The 21,667-nt window shown below is 36.1% G+C and overlaps 1 protein-coding gene across 3 annotated transcripts in view; it reads right to left on the minus strand.

The window, feature by feature from the left end:
• The window catches only part of LOC129002272 (1-phosphatidylinositol 3-phosphate 5-kinase), a 57,783-nt gene that overhangs the window by 25,846 nt on the left and 10,270 nt on the right, over positions 1-21,667 (minus strand). For all 3 annotated transcript variants that reach the window (XM_054429952.1, XM_054429951.1, XM_054429953.1), the window contains 16 exons: positions 20,594-20,701; positions 20,006-20,195; positions 18,546-18,804; positions 17,172-17,327; positions 16,293-16,489; positions 15,657-15,803; positions 14,446-14,593; positions 12,527-12,688; positions 12,077-12,275; positions 11,628-11,895; positions 9,932-10,038; positions 8,647-9,207; positions 7,696-7,869; positions 6,704-6,975; positions 5,700-5,831; positions 4,955-5,069 (listed from right to left, as the gene is read on the minus strand). In XM_054429952.1, the coding sequence (XP_054285927.1) occupies positions 4,955-5,069; positions 5,700-5,831; positions 6,704-6,975; positions 7,696-7,869; positions 8,647-9,207; positions 9,932-10,038; positions 11,628-11,895; positions 12,077-12,275; positions 12,527-12,688; positions 14,446-14,593; positions 15,657-15,803; positions 16,293-16,489; positions 17,172-17,327; positions 18,546-18,804; positions 20,006-20,195; positions 20,594-20,701 (3,195 nt within the window). The remainder of the gene's footprint in view (positions 1-4,954; positions 5,070-5,699; positions 5,832-6,703; positions 6,976-7,695; positions 7,870-8,646; positions 9,208-9,931; positions 10,039-11,627; positions 11,896-12,076; positions 12,276-12,526; positions 12,689-14,445; positions 14,594-15,656; positions 15,804-16,292; positions 16,490-17,171; positions 17,328-18,545; positions 18,805-20,005; positions 20,196-20,593; positions 20,702-21,667) is intronic.

The raw sequence follows: 21,667 nt of genomic DNA on the forward strand, positions 1-21,667 counted from the left end.
TTTTGTTACTTACATGGTTACCTGTGAGGATCTAGAGCCAAGTAGTTATCAAGAGGCAATAGAAGATCCGAATAAGAATTTGTGGAAGCATGCTGTGGAGGAGCAAGCTGATGAAGAACCTCTACATGGTTTTGTTGATGCCAGTCATGGAAATAACTTTGATGGGAAAAGTTGTACGGGACATGTTTTTAAACTGAGTGAAGGACCTGTGTCTTGGGGAAGTAAGAAACAGAGATGTATGACTGATTCTTCAACAGAGTCAGAGTTTGTAGCAATGGTTCAGGCATGCAAGCAAGCAATGTTTCTGAAGCACTTGTTGGAAGAGCTGGGAATATTTCTTGAGCATGTAAATTTGCATTGTGACAACATGCCAGCAATGAAGATTTTGCAGAAGAGAACCGTGAATGACAAGACCAAACTTATAATTCGTAAACAGTTATTTGTCAGAGACATAATCAAGAGAAAACTAGTTGTGCTGAATTATGTTCCAACTTCCAGGATGGTAGCGGACATTTTGACAAAATCACTTGGCAAAATCAAGCATGATGGTTTCATGACCGACCTTGGTCTTACCCCAATGAAGGATCAAGATTAAGGAGGGGTGTTGGAATTGATTTATTGTAATCTTGTTCCTTATTGCCTGGTACTAAGTTAGAAGCAACTGCCATGTGTGAATTATGCCATGTGTTTGCTAAGTTTATTATTTGTTGTAAATAAACATCACTTCTACTTTGGACTTTATAAACCACTGTGTGTAGTCATTTTGTTCCTAATATTATAAAGGAAAACCAATTATTAAACAAGTTCTAGTTCAAAATAGCGACGGTGCCGGTGACATTGTTTAGCTTCAGCTCATTGCACAACACAATCTACATTTCAAGATGTCAGACTCAACTCATGAGACAACCGGCGCGCGAATGTCCTGCCAACACGAAATTAATTATACTAAACAATGTCTGTATCAATAAGTCAGACATTTAGATGTATTATTTTTATTTTTAGTACAAAATAAATAACCTAAACACATCGAAATGTTCAGTTTCATCCCTGCATTATACGCATCATTAGAAAAATTAACTTATATTTAACCATTAAACTTTAACATCGTCGTATGGTTAGGCTTGCTTTATATTGCGCCAAAAAGTAGGTCCATATTTATCTGTACTATCTACCTGATTAAAGAGTTTAGTGAAGTTTTAAGTGCTACTATGACACAATGCATTTATTGAAAAATATCATAAGCCTTAGTCAATGTAGATTTTGTAATGTTATAACGAATGGTGACTGTTGACAATAAAAGTATGTAACAACAGTTCTCATTGGTCAGGAGGCGACAATGCACTACCATGTCAGCCAATCGACTTTCGTGTTTCAATGGAGCAAATGACGATTGCTAGACATCGTTTTATGTGCTTTGCTTATTGTGGGTGGGAAGGGTATCGATAATTTATCGTGATTCGAGATCCGATATGTAGTACGTGTTCGTTTATGCATAATGAGTATTTAAGTATAAAAAACTAGGTTAGTTACAGACAGGTTCAAAACATCGATTGTTACGATCCATTTTTGACACCCCTACACGGAAGTTATAGTGACGTCGTGCATAAGGGCCAGGCAGGCCGGTTCACAGTGAATCCACTCTGCCAAACCCCGAACCTATACTCTTGGTATCATCGGGAACATAGTCAAACACTTTTGTTACTAAATAAAACTATGGCATGTTTTATAAAAGCACTCTTTTGGAGATTCTAGTCCCTAAACATAATCTTTATTGTAGGCTAAAAGTAAAACTTATCTATTGCCATACTTTACTCCACAGACGTCGACTTATTCTACAACTCTTTAAAAAATACCAGGTTTCAGTCAGAATACTTTTGTAAAAATTGACAGTGTGCTGTTTTAACACAGTCATTCCTTGACCACGATCGTTTTTACTTCTTATAGAGAAAAGACTCTCCTTACAAAAAGTATTTATAGGTCAAGATGTATGTAGTTTTTTAAAAGTATAACTGCAATTGCTAAATAAATACAAAAAACTGTCAAGTGACTTAGATTAATACTTGTAGGCCTAAGCCTATTTATAAATTAGAGGAAACTTTATTAGATCTCATCACAGTCAAATTCAAACATTTGCAGTGTTTTAAAATAATTAACACTCAGAAACGAAACGTTTGTGTAATGGAAATCTGCAAGCGACTGACGCCAAGGGTAAGGGAGGGCATGTGAACCAGGCTTTAGAGCAAACTTTCTCTTTTCCTACCCCATGTCCCGTTAGACGGTGGGCGGGGCTTCACACTAAATAAACACTCAGTTCATTCATTCACATTAGAGAATAGTTTTTGTGGCAGTGACGTATGTCTCTTGTCTGGTCTTCATAGCTCACACGTAGATTTCTTTCGAGAAATTATAGGCTAAGTGATAATCTTGATTAAAAATAAGTGAAAAACTGTTGACATTTTCAAGAAAGAAAAGTTAAGAAATAAAAGTGTAAAAAATAAAAAGGTTGCTTGATTAGTTATTCTGTATTTTAAAAATATCCTCATTTATGAATGTGTTTTCAGCTAGACTTGGTTACTTTTTCATAGTTAAACAAATTTTGAAGATATATAACTGTTTCTATAAGCATATTTATAAATTAGAGGAAACTTTATTAAATCTCATGCTTTAGTCAAATTCAATCATTTACAGTAGGCCTATTTTAAAATAAACACTTAGTTCCATATTTTTGCAATTGTTTTTTGCAATTAATAATAAACCTTTAACACCAAAATATAAGTTTGATACACATACATATTGTGTTTTTTTTATGGTATAACAGTTTATAATATAACAGTTTTTAGTTGAAGAAACTGTGCAAAAAAGATAGGTATCGGTATCGATAGGTATCGAGAGTACTTTGGTGGTATACTGATCGGTACTTTGGTGACAAAGTACGATCGGTATCGGTATCGACAATTTTTGGTATCGGCCCATCTCTAGTTTTTGCATATCAATATAAACAAGGGCAGAATCTTATCATCATAGCTATGTAGGCCTACTGTAGGAATGTCGAGTCGAGAGGTCAGTACAGCTGGTATTGGCATGGCATTGCAAATAATTTGCAAGAAAACTGATGAACATATTACGTTCCTTTGTAATGACGCATACCAAACAAGAAAACAAAGTCTGTATCGTATGTAAATACTGTCTCTAGTAGGCCTAATGTAACTAATGTTGTTTATCAAAATATATTATTGTCATTATTGTTTGTTCATATCTAAGTTTTATTTTTGTTATAACTAAACCGACATAAATTTATTTTGTTTTACAAACTTACATGTATAAGTTTATTCTGCAAAATGTTTAACTATGTTAATTTTCAACCTCAATTTTCAATGTGTGCCGAGTGAATTTTAAGAGTTAATGGATTTTAAGAACTACCTAATAAACGTATATGTTTAACGTCTGTGTTGTCTTTATTATTTACCAAAATCCGTGATTATAATTGAATTTGTTTTTACATACATCATTCGGATATGGGCAAATTTAAGACAATCAACACAAGTTATTATTTATTTGTCTCGTTAAACTCTGCCTTTTGAGATAGCTGTGCGCAATGTGAGATTAGGACCTACCTTTACCATTGACTTCGAAGAGCATCAAGTTTATATTTTTATCTTATCTTATTGGTTTTTTTTAGGTTATAATAATTTGAAAATAGTTTGTAACATTTTAACGTATTTGTGCACAAACTCTTTTACTAAATTAACTCTACCGTGTTTCGGCGCAGCTGTTGTGTACTACTGTCTACTAGCAGTTCGCAAAATCTTTGGCAATTGTTTACTTCTTGTCAATTGACCTTGACATCGGCACAAACCTCAGCAACTTCTTTTTGTAATCCATCATCGATTGGCACGCTTTTCGATCGATGTTCAGCTTGTTTCGAATTGAATGCTCTGTAATACAACTTTATAGTAACCTTTTATAAGCATTATTAAACAATTATTAAACACAAGTAAGAAGAGTGACCTTTATTTGAGTTTGAAACTGATCAAATGACTAGTCCAGCCTACTGTACTAGCTTGATCAATTAATGTTTAAGGTAATAGAGTTTATAACCTCTGATAATTCTGAACAAATTATTAGCCAAATATAGTATTATGAGTGGATGTTATCAAAATGGCACCCATAATGACCCACCGCGCTACCTCTTACCCGCCCGACCATCAGTGCGTCACTAATTAATTATGTGTCACGAAGTGTTCACCGTTTCATCGGTCGGGGCTTACGTAGTCCCTTGGGCAATTTGGCTTGCTTTTTTTTTAATTTACTGATAAGTGTAACTTGTGTTGTGCCGTTTTTATAAGTATAATAGACGCCGGCAATCCCATACTTTTTAGCCGGGAAAACCGGGAAAAATGTGTGAATTTCGTTTATAGATCCTGCTGACAACCCTGTATGTAGTAAATTCAGCTGATCATTTTAGCTGATAAATTAATGAAGTTTCCCATACACAGTTTGAGTAATCATTCAAAGAAACCAAAACATGAAAGTAGTTAGCATAAATTAGTTAGTTATATATTATAATACAGTTCAATGGCTATAGTAGATTTGAAACTGTCTTTCAGAAACGTATAAATGGTCAATTCCAGCTACCAAAGGTAAATTGTAGACTCTGACAAAATCTTTACAAAAGTATTGGTCATTGGTGTGCTGAGAGATAAAATTATTATAAACAAATTTGGAAGGAAATCCTAGATCGAAAAAAAAAAAAACAGGTTACCCAAAGATGTGGCAAGAATAATAAGTAAACAATTTTTAGCATTCTCATGTCTCTGACTCAGCTCTTTTTAAGATTTACAATACTAGAAGGTGAGACCATAAGAGCGAATAATTGATTAAGTTAACTTAATCAATAAGTTAACTTAAGAGAGTTAACTTAAGTTGACTTAGCAGAGTTGATGAATTTGTTTACCTGTTGATTGCATGCAGTACAATATCTCCACATGAGGATGTTGTTATCATCAGTGTGAGGGGCTCCTTCAATCTCCCGCAAGGTAATCTGTACAGCACCTCCGTCATGAACGAATCTGGAACCCAGGGAGTCAGTAAAGTCAATTTTTTTAAAAACCCTACCATTGTTTTGGACAGACGAACAAAATTGAATTCAGATACAACCCCTGCTAAATGGAGTCTTTAATTCAGTATCCTGCTATTTTCGTAGAACTTAATTACATGGTTATCCATTTTTATTCAATATTTTTATATTTCCTTGTTGATTATACTATGCCAAACTGAACATTGGCGCTAAAAAAATTTATGTATACGGAATTTGTAATGTTTGTTGGCAATTTATAAAATTACAATGATGCTTCACCTAATAGATTAATATGTATGCCTTCAAATACCTAATTCATGGTTAGTTTTAGTTTTCATCAGCATTAACAAACAGGGTATACACAATTTATTACAGTGAATATTTCAAGTTTTTTTTAAAACCTAGTTGTTACTAACCTAGGGTAGTAACCTTTTTTATACGCTAAATAAGTGATATTTAAAAACGGGTTTGCTTAATTTCTTGATATTTTCCTCCTAATCAACCAGAATTGACTGTTGCTTGATACGAGGGAATGAATGTAATGGAAGGAAATGAATGAATAAAAAGGAAATTAATGAATGTTAGAGAGTGCAAGGTATTTCCTATCCAATCAAGCACTCACCTTCGCACATGTTTCACCATCGGAGTATCACAGCGGTCAGACGGACAGACGTAGGAACTTCGGAAACAATATCTCTCTAGGAAAGCACCAAGGGGAATGTCATTACGGCCATAGTAGTCCATATGAACCACCCTGCGTACAAGTGTTAAGATTAAAACTTGTCTTTACAATTTATTAGAAAAAAATCTTAACGAGAAAGATTCAAAACACAAGTTGAATAGAAAAAGTTAATGTTACTGTACTTGAATGATTTACCACAAAACTTAAATCATTTTGAAGTAAGTAGTAAGTAGTAATTCTGCCAAATTACACTTCCAAAGATCATACTACTTGCTTCTGAGGCACTCTCTTAGGGACGACATGTAAAATTAATTTTATCGTAAACTTTTCGTCAGATATTAGAGACAGTAGAGCTCCAACTATCCGGATCAATTGGGACCAGACCCTACTTTGGATAATTGATAATTCGCTTAGTTGGATTTTCCCGAAATTCAGATTTTAAAATGAAAAAAGGCCGAGTGGTACAGAGCATTTACTATTGCGATCGCAGAACGCGTCTGAGATGATTTTGCAATTGGAAAATTTACGCTTTTGCCGTGATTGCTGAGTACGATTATGATTTTCCGTGACTGCGGGAGACGATGTTGGTGTCAACAACATGACCGTGGGATATATTTAACATTTTGCCGCAATCGTGAAAAACGATGTCGATGTTACTGTGATCGCAGGAGGCGATGACGGTGTTTACATCGGGTATTTATTATTTTGCCGCGATCGTAAAAAACAGTGACAATGTTTCTGTGACCGCGGAATATGATGATGGTGTCAACACGATTGTGAGGCAGGTTTTGGATTTTGCCTCGATCATGGCTTCTAACAATTCTTATTAGTGTGTTTTTAAATTATTTCTGTAAGCAATTCAGATAATGTATTATTAATGTATTTCTAAGCAAAGAACAATAATTTCTTCAAAAACTAACATTATTATCCAGTTAGAAACTCACCAAGGGTTAACGCAAAACGCAGGTGCATTCGGAGATTCAGGGGAAAAGCTGCAAAAAAGAACGGCTAATCTCTGATGTTTGGCAGGATCTAGAGAGTCGACTGGTGGAGGGGGAGACGGAGCGATGGGGCCAGGGGGGGCAGGTTGGGAGTTCTGGGGGGTCAGAGGCAGGCGTCCCCCCTTGGCACGGTACAACGCTAATAGAGTCTGCACTTCATCACTGTTGACTGGCTGTGTGAATTTGGCTGTGACGAATGGATGTACAGGACCAAGCTGAAGACATAAACAAGAGTAAATTTCATGTTTTTTTTTTTTAATCATTGTACCTTTTAGAGGGTATAACAGCTTCAGGGTTGTATAAGATTTTGTACATAAATTTTGAAAGATACTAAATTTGTTGGTGTTTATAAAATATGCGATACGGGTAGTTGATTTTTTTCGTTAGGCATACAAAGATGATGCATTGAACATTGTCAGTTATTAAAGCTAAATAAAAATCTTGCTGGCTAAATATAAGGAGGGCGAACAGTGTGCCCTGTTATATGTATTCTGGTTATCCTAGTTGGAAGAATAAAAAGAAAAACTGGTGATTTAGAACTCAAAACACTATAAAACATTACCTACGTTTAATTTAAATTAACTCACCATAAACTCAAAACCCGTAAAACCCCGTTCCCATGGTCCGATCATGCTGGTTCCCGAACTCATTCAAGTTTATCTCGCCCTACCCCTTCAAGCCAAATTTCATCAAAATCGGACAGAAACTACTCAAGTTATCGTGTTCACAGACACATATATATATGAGGGAGCTGAGTTGGTATCTATATATTAATACGCAAGCAGTTTTCAAAGTACTTAAAACCAAAAATGAATGAACAAGTATGGCCAGGGTGCGACACCTTGTGTAGCTTTGGTGACTCAGACTGAGCTATTAAAGCCATAGACAGTATATTTTTTTTAGACACGCTACTTGAATGAACTTTCTTGACTCACTTTGACCCCGTTGAGCTTCAGAAGGGCATCTTTGTTGGAAGACTCTGTGTTGGAAGCTCTAGACGGAGCTGTAGGTTTGTCCTCCAGCTGAGCAGTCCAGTAGACTGTCTCGGGGAAGTACCTTCTGAGTAGACAGTTGCGACCACTCTCCGTCTCCAAGTAAGGCACGCTGAACTGGAGGTCAAGTATCATATTTTGTATAACAATAAATGTACATAGCAAAGTTGAAGTAAAATTAAGTTCAAGTTTAACAGAAGAGTTTTAATTGTATTTTAATATTAGTCATGAACAGGATAAGACCCAGACTTTACCAATAACAATTTCCTCACTCAATATCGATCGCTCACAAGGTGCAGGTACTATGGCATATTTATCCCTCCTGCCGTTCTTTGTACAATTCACAATAAGTAGTGTTGGTCATGCTAGTGTTTTTATAATGTTACAAAAGATACTTGCTAAAGTGATCCTGAAAAGAGCAGTGGTAATTTAGAAAGGAAGCTGGAATAATTGTGTGTTCAACCATCAACAGTTGTAATTTATTAAGCACTTAAATAGATGTATGTAGCTTAAGGGCTTTTTACTGGACACAAACAACATCCTCAGTATGAAGTTTTACATATTCACAATCACAAGAACTATTATAAAACTATATATTTTAGCTATAAGTTAGTAGCTTTATTCAAACCACTCAGTTACACAGTAGTTAGCAGGTTAAGAATCATAGAAGAAAAAGGTGTTGGTTTTTTGTTTTAAAACTTGGTCATTTAAATTTAACAACATTGTCACAAGCATTGAAAAAGTTTTTTGTTTGTAAACAAAAAGTGCAACTCATGATTATTTACAAAACTCGTAATCATCAACAGCAAAGGCAATTTTAGACCTCTAAAAAGCTAAGCTAAAATCAAAACAATACATTTAATTCTGTAGGCTTAAGTAAAAAGGCCTTTTTACCTTTAAAAATGGAGAAACGGTGAGCAACGTATCGTCCAATGCTTTCCTGAACCGGTTGGATTGTAGAGGCTCCGACACAGCAAACGATTGTCCGTTGTTGGTCTCGCTAAACACTTCATCATCCAGGTTCAAGTAAGAATGTAGAGGATCACTAAAGTCACTCACAGATTCCACATTTATCCTCCGTTCCTCACTCACTGATTTCTCTTTAGCCAACTTGGTAACTTTGTTTGAATCACCTTTCATCTTCATAATAGCTATTCTATTAGTGGAATCTTCATTTTCTTTGTCAACATTAATTTTTTCACCATCACTATTTTTCTGAGAACTTTCAATTTCAGATTTTCTATGTTGGGAATACTGGGCTAGAGGGTTATTGGGGAGAAAATCCTTTTCATTTAATGGAGAAAGAGTGGAAGGTTTCTCGTCACTGGGTGAAGAATTGGAGTTGTCGTGAAAAAAGTTATCGTCTTTAAGCGAGGGCGGGCGGGCAAACTCGTCCATCAGAAAGGATAATTCCAATCTCCAGTTGTACAAAACATAGATCAGCCAGCTAGTGACCTAAGGGGCAAGAATTGAATGTAGAGATCTTTACATGGTAATTATATATTTATATGTAGAAGTAGAGAAGATCATGCTACACCTATGTTACTTTTGGGGCCAGTTGATAAATGTAACATCTGTTTTTCATTTCTAAACAAAGATCATTGTAAATTTGAAAACAATCAGCGTAATGTAAAGAACATAATTTTACACTGATGCCTTGGCTCATTTGGCTCTTAAATTGGCCATTTGTAACATGATGTTTTAAGTAACAACCAAACTAACATAAAACAATAATAGAAAATTTTAGTTAACATAAAAGTAAACAAAAAAGTGTATGTATTGTTATGTAATGATTGAATACTTTAGCCTCTAATACTAACATTGACTATTGGAGTCAAAGATACTACTAGCTAAACCATTCGTTTAGAAAAATCCTAATTTTGACACAAAGGTAAACTCTACAATCAAAAATGTATTTGAAATAAATGCTAAAAATGGTACAAATATAACATTTATGATGTGTATGATTTCAATATATACTATAAAAAGACAGTGAAAATTTCGGACTAGAAAAACAATGATTTAAATTTAGTCATTAAACCTGATGAAATATACCACAGGTAAAAAAAAAACACAGTTGTCCTTCATTCGTTGATTCTTTTTTCTTTACAATTATGGTAAATGAAAATTAAAACAAAATTTCTAAGATAAAAGTTGAAAACATTAATGGTTAGCTAACCCGCTTCAGTTTAGCCAACTCGTTGATTGGAGCTCCTCTCAGCAGTACCGTGCACCCGAGATGGGGAGAGGAGCAGCCTTCCAAAAACATCAGGGTTTTGGTTGCTCCTGGAATAAAAAAAAAATGATAAAACACATAAATAATAGCAAAATAAGCAACAATCCCCAACTAAGTATGTGCATGTATGTGCACTAACTGAAGTCACATTTGCATGGCTTATCCCATTCATGTTTTATCCATATTGTATGTTTTTTTTTATCACACAAGAATAGATTTAAAAAAATGTAACTAGCCCTCTTTCTCTTACACCAATTTTGACAATCTAATCAATCATAGCAAGGTTGAAAAACAACAGTAGCCTATCACCCATCATATCCGTCAGGCGTGAGTACACTCATGGTCGGAAATTAAAAAGAGGAGGCTAATCAGAGGAGCAACAAAAGTTTAGAGAAAATAACCAACAAACTCATTAATTAACAATATTTTCTGTCAAAATAAACTTGAAGGATAGGTTAAATTCAATAAATTTAAAGTAAAACCACGTAGGGATGGACGAGATTGGATTTTTAGTTCGAGACAAGACGAGACAAGATTTTTTATTTCTCATAAAATTTCGAGACGAGATCGAGATGAGATTTCTCTTCTCATACACAACGGGAAATGCACGTTCGAAATTTTTACCTGATTTTGCAACATTGTTAGATGACTGTTTAAATACTAAAATAATGATAATAGGCAAGAATATTTACAATCTTTCATTAAATAACATCAGCATAACATTTTTTTATTAATCACGCCTAACTTATTAAAAATGCCTACGATTAGGAAACATGGTGATATCAGTTAGGATAGAGTTCAACTTATCCTAAAATAAAATAAATCATAAAATAAAAGCAATATTAATTTTTATAAAATAGTTACTTGTTTTGAATTTTTTTATAGTAATAAAACATTCCTCACACTGCTTACACTTAACAAAACTTCTCAAATGTTATTAAAGTAATATTATTAAAATAATGAAAGTAATATTTACATTAAAAGAATTAATTAAATAAGAACGCCTACGAAAAGGAAACGCAACTACAACACGCTCCTGTATTGCGGGTATTGCATTGACTTTCTGCAGGCGTTTTTAATTTTTTTTTTTTTTTTTTTTTTTATTCTCGTCTCGATAAAAATCTCGGCCAAAAAGTAATCTCGTCTCGTGTAACGAGATTGAAAATTTCCCGAAAATTTCCCGAAATTTCGAGACTTGACCATCCCTAAACCACAGAGACCTTTGTGTATTAGGCAACAACTTTAGAGGGATGGTTTGCAGCTTGATTGGAAGTTCCAGGGAGTTGGTTATTCAGGGATCAGAAAGGGTAGTACATAATACATAATATATTCAAACTCAAACTACAGAATAAACTCGATAACAACATTATCATGAGTATTATTAATAATAAGACTTATTATCAAGGTTGACTTCGGACTTCTCATTGAGCTTTGCAATAACATGTGGCCATGTGATTAGGGGTGAAATAAATTCTAGGGGAAAATTAACTCACTCAAGTAACCTGTTATCGAGTTAGACTGTATCTCTCCCACACTAAAATTAAATCTACACACAGTAACCCACCCCTTCAACTCACATAAGTTCTAATATGGAGGATGATAGTTTCACATAGTTTCTAATGGTTTGATGATTCCTCACCAGTTTCTGATGTGAACGTTTTCACATAGAAGTTAGCACACTTGCCGAGCTGCGGGCGGCACACCTGAGCATCAATGCTCTTAACAATGTCAGCACCAGTCATGCGAGCGACACGCTCCAACACGCTGGACTTGACGTTGAGCACCAGACTGATGCCGAGCCGCAACAAGCTCTCTTGTGCAAGCCGGGACACGTTGCGCTGCACCAGTACCAAGTCCGGCGCCATGGCTGCAATACGAGCCACTGTGTGTCTAAGGTACTCTTGCTCCTACAAAAAAACGCATAGTCAGTAGGCTCATTTACTTTTGGATACTGAATTAGACATGCCATCCATACTGACCAGTAAAAACGTTTAAACCACAGTTTTTAAAATAGTAAATCAAATTCATAACAAATATTTCTAATTATTTAAACTTTGGCAATGCAAATGCATTACAAAAGACGCTTGCCTGCATCATAACTGGCTCCAGAGACATGAGTCGCCCCTCAACACGTTGATACACAATGGCACAGCTGAGCAGTAAGATGCGAGGATTGGCGAGTCTGGTGGGCATGGCTCGGTGAGCGAGGTTCTTACGACAAACAACGCCTCCAATGATACAACTGTCAGCTCGTGACCCACCACTCACCTTCTTTAGCTGGACGTACCTGGCCGATTAAACAAAACCAAAACATAAATATATATGTTTTACTTTTCATTTTTTTAGTTCATTTTATGTTTTTTTGAACTTTAAACTGTTATAGTTATAGTAATTTTAGTCTGTTTTAAAAATCAAGGAATTAGATAGGAAGAATAGGAATTGATACTATCCTGTCAAAAACAAATATTGTTTATTTATTTATTTTGAATTTTGTTATTTTAATTTGAATCATTACAAGTTTGATTGTAAGCCACTCACTGTCGTATGTCCATGTCGTCGTTGTCGTTGCGCAGATCTGGTCTCACTGTGTCCACGACAGTCTGCGCGAGAGGTAACACAGTCTCCGACCAAGACTGAGCTAATCCCTCGGCATTCAACAGCTGCTTCACCAACACCGTCAAGTGCTGCTGGAAACAGCCACTGTTGCGAACAATGAAAAACATGTAATTACAAAATAAACCAAATTACTTATAAACCTAATTTAGTGAGAATAAACAAAACTTAATAATGGAAGATTACAATTTACATGGTTATGTAAAACTCTGAGACAATACTTTTTTTTATTCTAGCTTACCACTATTAATGAGGATTGAGAGTACTGTACATTTTAATAGCTTATTCCCTATAGCCTATACATGGTGTCTACTAAACCTGGTTTGAAAAATTCAAGGAGTTTTCCAGGAGAATTCAAGACAAATTCCTGAATTTTAAGGAGCTACTATCGGAACCCGTTTAACTAATCGCAACCAGCTAATAAATGAAAATGATTATTATTAGGCTATTATTATTATTAATAATGATTATTATTATTTGAAACAAAACATTTCCAAAGAATAATATTTTATACAACATAATAAAACAGTATAACTGGTAGGTAAGGCGACACCAGTTATCATCTCCCGCGATTGTGGGAATATCAGTGAGCATATCTTGCAGTATCTTCAACATCAGCGACAAAACGTCACACCGTCAACGATCACGGCAACACCCGTATTCATATTTTGCGGTTTGGGCGACACCGATAACCGTCTCTCGCGATCGCGGCAATTCCCGTAGGCATATCTCGTGGTTTCGGCGACACCGATAATCGTCTCTCGCGATCGCGGCAATACCCGTGTTGAGCATATCTTGCGGTTTTAGCAACACCGATAATCGTTTCCCGCGATTGCGGCAACACCCGTAGGCATCTCACGCGTCTCTCGCGATTGCGGCAATACTCGTGAGCATATCTTGCGGTTTCGGCAACACCGATAATCGTCTCCCGCGATCGCGGCAATACCCGTGAGCATATCTTGCGGCTTTAGCAACACCGATAATCGTCTCCCGCGATCGCGGCAATACCCGTGCGCATATCTTGCGGTTTTAGCAACACCGATGATCGTTTCCCGCGATCGCGGCAACGCCCGTAGGCATCTCACGTGGTTTCGGCGACACCGATAATCGTCTCTCGCGATCGCGGCAATACCCGTGAGCATATCTTGCGGTTTCGGCAACACCGATAATCGTCTCCCGCGATCGCGGCAATACCCGTGAGCATTTCTTGCGGTTTTAGCAACACCGATAATCGTTTCCCGCGATCGCGGCAACACCCGTAGGCATCTCACGTGGTTTCGGCGACACTGATAATCGTCTCCCGCAATCGCGGCAATACCCGTGAGCATATCTTGCGGTTTTAGCAACATCGACAATCGTGTTCCGCGATCGCGGCAACACCCGTAGGCATATCTCGTGGTTTCAGCGACACCGATAATCGTCACTCGCGATCGCGGCAATACCCGTGAGCATATCTTGCGGTTTCGGCAACACCGATAATCGTTTCCCGCGATCGTGGCAACAAAAGCGGTAGTGTTTCGGTTAGGCGACGATTCCGATGACTGGGCTCCGGATTCCCGGAGGTTTGGGTGGATTCCTGGAGTTTTCCAGGACATTTCAAGGTAAGATAAAATTCCCGGAGGTTTCCCGGTTTTCCCGAATTTCCCGGAGAGTAGACACCATGCTACAGGAAATTCGCTAAAACTATGACATAAAGTGACTCTTTCCAACCCGAGCTCAAGTTTCACAACCGAGTCAAAGCCGAGGTCAGAAAATGAACGAAGTTGAAAACTGGCCGTGTTTGAAATATATGTTTTGTCATATCGCAACATTAGTTATTATTATTATTATCAGTAAGTTCTCACTTGAGAGTGAGGTAGGCTTGTCTCTCGGCATTGTCGGTGCGCAGACTGTTGGGGGAAGTGTTGTACCAGTTGACAGGTTCACGTGAACCCTCTTGGTACGCCTTCACTACCATCCCAGCTGTGTCCACTGGGTCTTTGTCCCCTGTACCTGAAACGTTAGCGTAAATGAAAGGAAGAAAGGATATCAGAGAGCTTGACTTAGAAATAGTACAGTTAGGCCAAAAAACACACAATATAATACAAACTGTCTACACTTGATAAAGTAACCCAGGGGGTGAATTATTGTGTTTTATGTGTCTTCTGTCTGTGTTTTCTATGACCTAACTGTGCTTCTTCTAATGTACATTAGCTACACTTTCATCCTAACTAAGCCTTAACTGGAAAAAAATATAAAATAAAACAACCAATCTATAACACCTAATAGGAGTTCAAGGAAAGAGTAGAATGAGAGACTGAGTATCCATTTTTAATTTAGATTTACACATTTACTGCTGACATTAGGGACAACTTAATTACAGATCAAGATAAAAATACAGTTGCAGCTCACATTATAGATTTTATATTTTTATTTTTTAAATGTATTTCTTATTTGCTCAATTTTGATGGTAGTACTGGTTAAGAAACCAGCTGGTCTTAAAAACAAAGTTGTTATGTCATTCAGTCTCCATACATCCCTCATTCGTGTTTGCCTTCAACTTTCCACCATGTAGGTCTCATAAGAATTCAGTAATTTTATGTTTATTTTAATCTGAATGTTTTATATTGGAACATTACTATGAGAACATCTATAGTTTTATATCTACAGATAAACATGTAGCAGTACGCTTGAACCCAGGTAAAAGTTTGTCTCGCTAGGCAATCAATGTACAACAATAATAATGTGCAAGTACCGGCCATTAATCATAGTTGATCTCCCTAAACAAAAAACTTCAAAAAACCTCTAAAACTTCCATCTATGAAACATGTTAAAGACAGAAACAACTTAACTTCACAATGAGGATAGAAAGAGATGGTAGTAAAATACTTTTTTAGAACGTTTCTACCTATAGAAAACCCAGAAACAAAACAACCCTGGGCCATTTTGCACTGCGCAGGTTTGAAGGGGACGCCACATCCACCAGTGCGAACCACATGATCTTTTCGTTTCTGCGCATGTCGTTTTGTTCTTGGGATGTCTATAGTACTTAACACCCTATTCACACAATACCCACTAGTGGTGGTCTTTCTGCGGCGAGGTGGTGCTGAGGGTGCAGGTCTACTGATGTGCACTGTGCTGTCTTCTACATTGAGATCTAGCCGGAACAGACTGGAGGAGGAGGGGATGTTAGTCTCCGAAGCAGGACACTCCGACTCAGAGTCTGTCAACAGCAGGAACACTGTACCTCCTCCTAATCAAGGGTGCAGAAAGTATTTCTATATTTCCCAAGGAAAATGGTACCATGACCCAAGGGTGCGAAAAGTATGTAATTTTTTCTCAATCCAAACAATTATTTTCTTAAGAACAAAGTACTTTCTCTACCCTGTGGTGAAAAGATTTGTTTACTCCTGACTTTACCGCCACAGCCTATTTAAGCTTAAGTGAAACTGTTTTTGTAAATATGTATATGTAGGTAATGTATGTATTTAGTAGTATGTTTTAAATTTTAAAAAATGGTACAATCTATCCAGCATTGTCGGTCACCGATGAAGGAGACAAGTATCAAGTAAGTAATTAGCAACACCAGCTGGATAAATTATTTGTGAATATGAGGGGGTCAATTTCACCCATTTGAATATAGCAGCAAAAAATAAAAAATAAATGCATATGTTACACATTCCTGTGAGGAGAGCTACTCCACAATACTGACCAGTGGTCGTACAGTCGTGGGGTGTCTCATGAGGCCAGAGCTCGTCAGACGAGGGCGGAGGTGGTGTGCGAGAAGGCGAGTGAGGTTCACGTAAACGGAACATTGCGGCGTTGTCAGCAAACTCTGTTGTCTCAGGACCAATACTCTCAATGTACCCAGTATCTTGTAGAGCTTGGCCGATAGCAACCCCTCGCGATCTTCAACATCATTGTGTCTTATTAATTACATTATATCTATGTCACAAATATATAAAATATGTATTTATAAGATTTTTGTACAAAAATGTGAAATCTTCATTCTGTTTGGATCAAATAAATGAATAACTAAGCCTACTTCAACATTAAAAGAACTCAATGAAACAAATGAATATAACAACCTGTAATTTGTTTTTTAACTTAGTCTACTTTTAAGTTTAATTCAGTCTCATTGGCGGCGATGGCATTTTAGCCTAAGCAACACATTTTAGTAGGAAATATTTTCTACATATTGTATAACTTGTGATTGTGATTTTTTCTTCTACTATTTATCTTTGCTTACACATCCCATTAATGGAGGAGCATTGTTGCCAATAAGAAAAATATATATATATATATATATATATATAATAATGAAAATAGTCGAATAGGCCTAAGCCTCTCACAGAGAAAACCACACAAAAAAATTCTTTTTCTCCCTTAGTTTTCCTTAAGTCACTGAAATAGTTGATTTGATACTAAGGATGTTATGGCTTACAGTTAGATGTAATTTCAGTTTGGCTTGTTTATGTTACATTCAACATCAGTAATTTATGTCAGCACACAAGTCGGTGACTCAATTTAACGTTTTCATAAAAAAAAACTTTCTGCAAAAACATGGGATGGAATGTCTAGTTCAAGTCACCTGATTGACGCCCTGTTCTGCAACATCAGCCAGTCGACCAGCTGACTAGCAGTGAAGACACCATAGCCTAGTCTGGCAGTCAGCCCACTGGACGGATGTGACAGTTCATTGACCAGGTTGTGAAGAGGGGAGCTCTGCTCACTACTGCTATACTGTCTGCAGGTATAAAAATTGTGTAACTGATTGTTATTCTTGTTATTGAATATGTTTTGCTTAGGGATGGACGAGATTGAATTTTTAGTTCGAGACGAGACGAGATTTTTTATTTCTCATAAAATTTCGAGACGAGATCGAGACGGGATTTCCCTTCTCATAAACAACGGGAAATGCACGTTCTAAATTTTTACCTGATTTTGTAACATTGTTAGATGACTGTTTAAATACAAAAATAATGATAATAGGCAAGAATATTTACAATATTTTATTAAAAAACATCAGCATAACATTTTTTTATTAATCACGCCTAACTTATTAAAAATGCCTACGATTAGGAAACATAGTGATATCAGTTAGGATAGAGTTCAACTTATCCTAAAATAAAATAAATCATAAAATAAAAGCAATATTAATTTTTACAAAATAGTTACTTGTTTTGACTTTTTATAGTAATAAAACATTCCTCACACTGCTTACACTTAACAAAACTTCTCAAATGTTATTAAAGTAATATTATTAAAATAATTAAAGTAATATTTACATTTATAGAATTAATTAAATAAGAACGCCTTCGCAAAGGAAACGCAACTACAACACGCTCCTGTACTGCGGGTATTGCATTGACTTTCTGCAGGCGTTTTTAATTTTTTTTTTTTTGAATTCTCGTCTTGATAAAAATCTTGGCCAAAAAGAAATCTTGTCTCGTGTAACGAGATTTAAAATTTCCCGAAATTTCGAGACTTGACCATCCCTAGTTTTGCTCAAGTGCAAGCATTGTGAGCAACACTGTGTGATAATTTCCAACAGTGTCTAATTTGAAATTTCATTTCTGAAGAAGCCAGAGAAGAGCTTAAGTATGAAGTACACCTATTGTAAAGATTAAGAGATGTGTTTTAATAAAAGAGAAAAACACTGTATTGCGATAACACTTCAGTTGTCATTGACTCTATAATGGTTCAAAGGAGTATTTTAAGAGTAAAAGTTTGACAGGTAAATTCAATAGCTTTTTGATAGTTCTAAAGGCCCAGCTGGATTGATCAATGGGCTTTTGTTAAATAAATGGTCCTGGCTAGAGTAACAGATGTACTTTGTCATCTCGTTACATTCTAATATCACTCTAGATTCATATTCAGCCTAAATTCCGCACACAAGCTATGTCGCTGTCTTGATAAAGTGGTTAAATGATAGGGGAGTCGTACAGATATTTTGTTTCCGTACCTTGACTGGATGAACCTCTCCTCCTGGTAGCCAACAGAAGGTTTACGTTTAACTTGGTCATCTTGCTCGCTGGCTTGTACGGACAGATTGGTCAGGCTAGACGACACAGATGGGAATAAGGCTGCGTCTGAAGCCCCAAACTTGGTCTGTAGATCCTGCTGTAGCGCACGCAGATCTGAGGATAGCTCTGCTCCCATGTCTTTGGATTGGAGGTAAGCCAGAACCACCTTGCCACAGTATGTGCACACACGCAGGTCTCCTGTGGGTCAGAATGTACAGATAAATAAATATCACTTTATAAAGAAACAAAATTGCTGGGTTAACAGTAGTCTTAATTAACTAGTAGAAAGTTATCTTATTGTAAATTGCACAATGTCATATGTTTATTTTTTTAGAGAGGAGGGGAAGTACAGTTAGTTATTGCTATACATGGTCTCGGTTTTAAGTGACTTTGTGTATTACGTATTATAACAATATGCAAATGATTATGTATGTATCATAAACCAATGTAGTTATAATACAGTAATACGGAGGCTAAACAACTCTTTGAAAATTAAATTAATATTCATTGACTATTAACAAAAAACTCAGTACATTGACATTCTACAAAAGCGTATGGCATTTTGGAAGGTACTCTCCTGGATGGAGTCAGAATAAGAATGAGAATGAGCCAGATACTATTGTTAAAAAAAAATAATTGGCCTCTCTCTCTCCCTCTCTCTCAAGGTGTGTACGCCAGTGGCATTTTGACTGGAGGATTTACAGAAGAAAGTGCTTTAGGGAATTCAGTTCAAACCCATATGTGTTAGATGTGCCTGGAATTGAACCCCCCCTCCCCCCCCACACTCAAGTCCGAGACGCTAACCACAAGGCTAACAACACACCCAAGGTTTTCACTTAAGGCAGTAGTCTATTTACTATCTATTTACTAATTATAGTATTATCACTTTACCTAGTTTTACTTTGCATGGTAGTTTGCCACAACATATTAACTGCATGCAATATTGTAATACAGTTGTAATGTAATCAAGTTGTGTAATTCCCAGAACAAAATCTTAAATCTGAGAGGGAAAGGCACAATATGAAGATTCTGTAAGGCAAAGCTTACTAGGCTTAGATAGGATTTTCCTATCTATTTCCAGCTATTTCTGAAAATTTGCTGAGGTTAAAGTGTAGATCATAAGGTGTTTTATACTTTCATTTGAAAATCATAGGTAAATCTTGAGTTTTTTTAAACAAATCCTATCTGACTGTGACACAAACTTTTTTTGGTATATCTTTTTAGTGCCTACTCAAGTGGAATTTTAGAAGGAAAAAACTCAAACTCTTCTTTTAACGGAAAACCTCTAAGTTTTTTTATGCCGGGAATTTTAAATTGAATGTGGTACACAATACAACTATATAGCAATGAACCTTCCCTAATCGTCTAATTATTTGTCCAGTATTTACCACCACTTTACCTGTGCAACCCATTATTTTTCCTGGAATCTCTTGATTGCAGCATTTAGAGCAAAATATCTGCCCGCAGACACGGCAGTGGTGTTTTCGGCGGAATGTTGTAAACTTTTCTCCACAATCGTAGCATTCTTTGCTGACTGAATCAGGCATCCAATACTGCTTCAATTCAGTGTCCTTGTAGGATTGGAGCCCCTGGTAAGAGAGTGAAGAGAATTCGTTAACAGAAAATAATGCTCAGAAAAACTTGATGCTTGCTGTATCATGTTTGTAAACCAACGAAGAGAAAAAAAATCGATTTTTCTACTTCAAACAGAATAAATACCATTAAGAGGTTTTTGCTTGTAAATATTAAAATGAATAACTAATAGAAATACAAATTAAGAGATTATTTGTTGGATATACATTCTAATATATATTTTTTAAATATAATATCCTGTAAACTGAAACAAGTTTTCTGTATTGAAGTTTTATAAACACAAACTTATAGTGGTCAAAGAGCTACGGAAATCTATCAGAGGCAAATAAATGGGTAAGAATAAACTTGTTCTGTAATGTCTTTTCCTTGTAATGCTTAACAATTAAACACTCACAGAGCTTTTGAGAGCAAGGAGATTGCTGATCCTTCTGAGGACATTTGGCAGACTTCTTCCTTCCTCTAAATCCAAGCTAGGTAGACTGCTAGTGTCCGAGTGTGTATCCTAAAAATTATACTGTATTATATTTTGTTTTATCTCAATCAGTTTACAATTTTTTACCCCAGCAGCTTAAAAATGTCCAGCAAAAATTGATTGTCTATTCAACTGTCAAAAAATCTACATGGCTAGGTAGTTGAGTGGTTAAAGAGTTCGAGCTGGTCAGTGGCGTAACAGATTTGTACGGGCCCCCCTGCAAACTTATTTTTTGGCCAACCCCCCCTCACATGAGTTATTTTTAGACCACCGATACAACATTATCAAACACCCTCCCCCTCCCACAGAGTTATTTTTGAACCACCTTTTATCAAACAGATTAGTCATAAATAGAGTACGGTAGTAAATAATTTATGGATTATGTTCCATAAAAGGGTGTGTAACAAAAGTATTTCAGTCATGGTTTTATCAAAAAGTTACATCACTACATCATTATAGTGTTTGTAAATAGTTTTGAAATAAATTAAAAATTCCTTATTTCATCATCCGTATCAGAATGATTATATCAAGGAGATTTTACATTTAATTTATCACACATGTTATCCATTTTTGCTATCCTGATAATTAGACTAATTTGTTAATTACAAGGCAAAAATGTGGTTCAGATTCCTCTATGACCTGTAGGCCCCTTGAACAGCTGTGTCTAAAGAATATGTCTGCCTTTGTTAACTATCAAGACTACAAGGTTGCGCCACTCATCCTACACTCATCTCCAATCTAACCTACGTTATAAAACGTTAAATTAAATTTGTTACCTTAGTTCGTTATCACTAAAGGGGCCTAACGAAATTAAACGATAACATCATATTATTAATCACTTCACTTTATGTTATTACTTGCTCAATACAATTATTGAATGATTGATAGGTAATGACATAGATAAAACATACTCCCTTAGTAAATTTCCCATCCTTATGGAACAGTTGAAGCCAATTTTATCGTTAGTTCTGTCCGGTTTTCTGTAGATGTCGTGTT

The sequence above is a fragment of the Macrosteles quadrilineatus genome, unplaced genomic scaffold (assembly GCF_028750875.1).
Source record: "Macrosteles quadrilineatus isolate MER2022 unplaced genomic scaffold, UCM_ALF_1.0 Scaffold_9__3_contigs__length_116548681, whole genome shotgun sequence".
Taxonomy (NCBI): Eukaryota; Metazoa; Arthropoda; class Insecta; order Hemiptera; family Cicadellidae; genus Macrosteles; species Macrosteles quadrilineatus.